The following is a 4,607-nucleotide window of genomic DNA, read 5'->3' as shown; positions in this document are numbered from 1 at the left end:
TTTTGTCTACTTGTACGGTTTTTCTTTCCTTTTTTTTTTTTGTCTTTTTTGTCGTTTGTTGTTTTTTTATGGTTCTGCATCCCCTGGCGCCCTTTTGCCCTCGCAGCCCCTTCCCTCGCGGCGTGCCACTGCCATCGTGCGCATGTATTCAGGCGTGGCCACGCATCCGTCTCGCGCCGTTGCGTGTGCTTATGCATCATGTATAATACCAATTGATGTTTATTCGTACTTGTGCCGAGATGCCTTTTTTTTTTGGTTGCGTGTGTGCGTGTGTGTGTGTGTGTGTGTGTTTCTGCGGCGGCGCAGCCATTTCTTTTTTGTTTGTTTGCTTCTTCGCCGCTGCGTCAATCCAACACACCACACCGAGGCACACGCGATGCTCTCTCTCGCCCTCCCTCGGTTGTGCGCCGGACGGATCCGCGTGAAGGCGTCATCCCTGCCCACGCTCCCTCTTTTTTTTTTTTTGTTCTTTGTCCCTCACGCGTCTCTCTGCTTCTCGCGGAGCAAACAAGGAAGAAGTGTATATATATATATATTCTCGTGCTCTCTCTCTCTCTCACACACGGAGTGGGTAGGCCTCGTGTGTGTGGGGGGTGTTAGATGACTCACGGCGACACCAGCGTCTTTGCGCGGGCGACGCGGCAGACGGAGGACCCGTTTCTGCGCGGCGGCACCGCCAGCCAGCGGTTCCTGCATCGGTACCGCAAGTACCCGTTTCCCGTGCGAATGACGGGGCTTTTCCTGGTCGGCTTTGTGCTCGGCGGCGTTATTGAGACCTTCGCGTGCAAGACGCACATGTACGAGAGTGTTATGGCGAAGAAAGACATGCGTCGGCACGACTTTGACGAGTTTGTCGACGACTTCCGGGAAAATGTGGAGCGTTGGCAGCGGCAGGATATGCTGCAGCGACGGGGATAGGCAACACGGGTGAACTTTTCCCTCCTTCTGCCTTTGCCCTCCCTGCTTTTCTGCGCCCGCTCCTTCTTGCCCTGCGGCGGCGCGCGGAGACGTCCTGCAGCTCTCCCTCTCTCCCTCTCTCTGTGCGCATGTGCTGCCTTGACGCCTTTTTTTTTTTGTTCCTCCTGCCTCTTAATCGCCTCTGCCGCGCGGCGGCGGTAGTCACGCGAGCAGCCGCTGACAGTTCACAGCAGTGCGGGGCGGTTCAGAAGAAGAAGACCACAACAAAAAAGAAAAAAAAAAGGGGGCGATAAAAACCCTGTGCCTCTGTGTGGTGACGCTGGGCACGCAAATAGAGCGACAGAAGCGCACGGCTAGCGTCCGGCAAGTAGCTAGGGAGTACTTTTTTGTCCCCCACTTTTTTTTTCTTGCTTTTTTGCTTGTTTGCTTTGTTTTTATTGCTACCGGCGGGTGCTGATACCCAACAGGGGGGGCGAGAGGGAGAGCGATGAGCCGGACGTCCCCGTCAACGGGGCGGCAGGGCGGGGGCGGTGCGGGCGGCGCCCCGGCAAACAGCGCGGCGGTGGTGAAGCACAAGATTGTCCTCCTGGGCGACCAGTCCGTGGGGAAGACGAGCCTCGTGACGCGGTTCATGTACGACACCTTCGACCAGCAGTACCAGGCGACGATCGGCATTGACTTCTTCTCCAAGTCGATCCCCGTCGAGAACCACACGGTGCGCCTGCACGTGTGGGACACGGCGGGGCAGGAGCGGTTCCGCTCGCTCATTCCTAGCTACATCCGCAACAGCTCCGGCACCCTCGTCGTGTACGACGTCACCTCCCGCGCCTCGTTCCTCAGCACCTTCAAGTGGGTCGACGAGGTGCGGGCGGAGCGGGGGGAGGAGGTTGTCATCTTCCTCGTCGGCAACAAGACGGACGCCGCGGACAGGCGGGTGGTGAGCACGGAGGAGGCGCAGCGGAAGGCGGCGGAGTACAATCTCGGCTTTATGGAGGTCAGCGCCAAGCAGGGGACCAACGTCAAGGCGCTGTTTAGAAAAATGGCGGAGGCCCTCCCGCTCTCGGACGACAACGAGAATCGTGGCAGCAACGGGGCCGGCGGCGGCGGCGGCCAGCCGGTGGTGCTGGGGAAGCAGCGGGACCCGTTCCTCCTCACCCCCTCTCGGATGCGGGAGGGAAGCCGGAACGGCGCCCACAACGGCAACGGCGGCGCGGAGAATCGGCAGGGCGGCGGCTGCTGTTGAATTGGTGGGAGAGGCTGGGAAGCGGGAAGAAATATAAACGAAAAACAAAAGGAGTGCGCTTCGATGGCGGCCGCGGCGCCTGCTTGCCCCTGCACCTTTTCTTTTTTACTATACATTTATATATATATATATATTAGTTTTCCTTCTCTCTTTTTCTTTGTGGGCGTCTGTGTGGACGCAGCGTAGTCCAGACGTAGCAGAGCAACGAATTGTGTAGCCTCCGGCGTCTCGCGCTCGCGCAGGAGCAGAAGCGTCCACTCACATCTGCGCCTCCCCGATGAGTGAGCAGCTGGAGATCCCCGGGGAGTCGCGGAGGTGGGTGCTGCGGCGACACCGCATCCTTGGCAAGGGGAGCTTTGGCTGCGCAACGCTCTACGAGGAGGTGGATGCGCCGGGCAGCTTTGTCGTCGTGAAGGACATAAACTTGCAGACAATGAAGAAGGAGGACGAGATGAAGGCGCTGGAGATGGAGGTGGAAATTCTCCGCCGCTCGCGTGGGCACCCAAACATTGTCCACTTCCTCGACTACTACCACGACGGGGCGTTTATGGTTTACATTGTCATGGAGTACTGCGCGGCGGGTGACCTGGCGCAGCTCGAGGAGCAAATGCAGTACCGCATGTCCCACCAACCCGAAAGCTTCGTCGCCTCCGTTCTCATTCAGATGCTCGCTGGTCTCTACTACCTGCACATGGATCAGCACACGCTGCACCGCGACATCAAGCCGCACAATGTGTTCCTCTGCAGCGACGGCGCCCTCCGCATCGGCGACTTTGGTGTCTCGACTGTGCTTGACCAGTACGGCGCGCAGGCGAAGGCCGTCTGCGGCTCCCCGTTTTACATGGCGCCGGAGCTCTGCGAGGAAAAGGCGTACGACAGCAAGGCAGACCTCTGGAGCCTTGGGGTGATGATGTATGAGTTGATGGTGCTGGAGCGGCCGTTCAACGCGGCGTCGGTCCCCGCCCTGATGCGGCAAATCACGCGCGGCGTCTTCAACCCAGTCCCGCGCGAGCTCCCCTACTCCGCCGCACTGGTGGAGCTGGTGGAGTCGTTTCTGCAAACCACCCCAACAGCCCGGCCTACGCTTCGACGCGCGCTACGGAGCCCCTACGTGCGGAGCCATCTTGACTGCCTCCCGCGCAGCTGCCTCGCCTCGCCGCACTACGCGCGGCTCTTCGGGGAGGAGCTTCTGCAGGAACTTATTCAGAGCCACGCGGCGACCGCCGACGCCACAGGCGGCGTGAGCGCGGCTAGCGGCTGCAGCGACGCCCACGCGGCCGGGCCCCGCGCAAGCGGGCATACGAATGAGTTAGAGCTCTGGCTGCAGACGAACGGGCGCGTCACCGACGCCCTCGCGGACGCAAAGCCGCCGCAACAGCACGCCGACGAACGGCAACCACAGAATCCGTCGTCGCCCAGAGAAACTGCGATGGAAGTGCGCCATGGGGCCCCGGTCAGCGCGAAATGCAACCCAGCCACGCGGCCTCAAGAGCAACCTGCGGAAGATGATGCGAGGGAGGACCTCTACGAAGACGACTTTGAGAGCGAGAGCGATGAATGAAGCCTTGAGTGCGGGTTGACTGGGGAACATAGAGACCGGCGTCAAAGGAAGACGATCTTGACTGTCTGTGTGTGTCTGTGTGTCTGTTGGGCCTGGCGTCGTGCCCGTCCCCCGTCATTTTGGTGACTGAGGAGCAATGTGCCTCTTCCCTGCCGTCTCGCACATCGAAGCGGCTATCATGGACGTCTCAGCTTAAAAAATGTCGCAACTCCAGGTTGGGCGTGGAGTTGTACACGCAACTCCGCCAAACCACCGACGCCGCTGCTATTAGTCCCACGCTGCTCTCTTCCCACCTCTCTTCCTCTCCATGTGAAATGTGTCGTGGCAATGTCCGTGCTGCGTGGTGTGCGGAAGATTGACACGGTCGGTGGCGGTTGCAATGAGGTGGAGGGAGGCGCACCCGGAGTTTGGAAAGGCTTTTTGCAGGGCTTTTTTTTGGCGCTCGGCACTGCGGGGCCGCCGATGTTGATGTGTTGACAATAACTATGAGTGCAGAAAGTTATCATCTATGTTCTTCTTTCTTTTCCCGTCCTTGCACTGTTTGCTTAACTTTTCCCACATCACTTCCTCTAACATATGCACACAAACGCAGAAGAAGAAGGAACAAACGCCACTCGCCGCCACTGTGCGCTTTGAGGGCTCTGCAGTTATCAGCACACACACACACACACACACTCAACCGTCGCCGCCTGAGCGGATCCACCACAAAGAGGGAAGAGAGAGAGAGAGAGAGAGAGAGGCCCCCGCCCCCAACATGCCCCGGCACCTGTTTTCTCCTGCGGTGCTGCTGCTCGTGTTGATGTGCTGCGGCAGCAGTGGCGCAGCAGCCGCTAATCAAGAGGTTGTCATCAACCCGTTTGAGGGGACGGCGGAGGTTCCCGGTGC

General features: G+C 59.4%; 3 protein-coding genes across 3 annotated transcripts, besides 9 other annotated features; all 3 read left to right on the top strand.

Moving 5' to 3' along the window:
- Positions 1 to 18: 18 nt before the first annotated feature.
- Positions 19 to 68: a sequence feature (A-rich).
- A 192-nt stretch (positions 69 to 260) lies between these two features.
- Positions 261 to 290: a microsatellite.
- Positions 291 to 600: 310 nt separating this feature from the next.
- On the top strand, positions 601 to 918 carry Tco025E_09172 (uncharacterized protein; the record flags this gene model as incomplete). Its single annotated transcript, XM_029375997.1, has 1 exon — positions 601 to 918. The coding sequence occupies one exon, from the start codon at positions 601 to 603 to the stop codon at positions 916 to 918; it is 318 nt and encodes a 105-aa protein (XP_029223896.1).
- Positions 919 to 1,018: 100 nt separating this feature from the next.
- Positions 1,019 to 1,040: a microsatellite.
- A 124-nt stretch (positions 1,041 to 1,164) lies between these two features.
- Positions 1,165 to 1,201: a microsatellite.
- A 114-nt stretch (positions 1,202 to 1,315) lies between these two features.
- Positions 1,316 to 1,357: a sequence feature (A-rich).
- Positions 1,358 to 1,405: 48 nt separating this feature from the next.
- Tco025E_09171 (small GTP-binding protein RAB6) lies at positions 1,406 to 2,161 on the top strand (the record flags this gene model as incomplete). The annotated part of the gene is made up of 1 exon (XM_029375996.1): positions 1,406 to 2,161. The coding sequence occupies one exon, from the start codon at positions 1,406 to 1,408 to the stop codon at positions 2,159 to 2,161; it is 756 nt and encodes a 251-aa protein (XP_029223895.1).
- Positions 2,162 to 2,270: 109 nt separating this feature from the next.
- Positions 2,271 to 2,295: a microsatellite.
- Positions 2,296 to 2,438: 143 nt separating this feature from the next.
- On the top strand, positions 2,439 to 3,722 carry Tco025E_09170 (protein kinase; the record flags this gene model as incomplete). The annotated part of the gene is made up of 1 exon (XM_029375995.1): positions 2,439 to 3,722. The coding sequence occupies one exon, from the start codon at positions 2,439 to 2,441 to the stop codon at positions 3,720 to 3,722; it is 1,284 nt and encodes a 427-aa protein (XP_029223894.1).
- A 58-nt stretch (positions 3,723 to 3,780) lies between these two features.
- Positions 3,781 to 3,809: a microsatellite.
- A 567-nt stretch (positions 3,810 to 4,376) lies between these two features.
- Positions 4,377 to 4,400: a microsatellite.
- Positions 4,401 to 4,430: 30 nt separating this feature from the next.
- Positions 4,431 to 4,461: a microsatellite.
- Between the last annotated feature and the right edge of the window lie 146 nt (positions 4,462 to 4,607).

The sequence above is a fragment of the Trypanosoma conorhini genome (assembly GCF_003719485.1).
Source record: "Trypanosoma conorhini strain 025E chromosome Unknown Tco_14.4_contig_01002, whole genome shotgun sequence".
In the NCBI taxonomy this organism is placed as follows: domain Eukaryota; phylum Euglenozoa; class Kinetoplastea; order Trypanosomatida; family Trypanosomatidae; genus Trypanosoma; species Trypanosoma conorhini.
The sequence above is the reverse complement of the archived record's forward strand: the minus strand, read 5'-3'. Positions and strand labels throughout refer to the sequence as shown.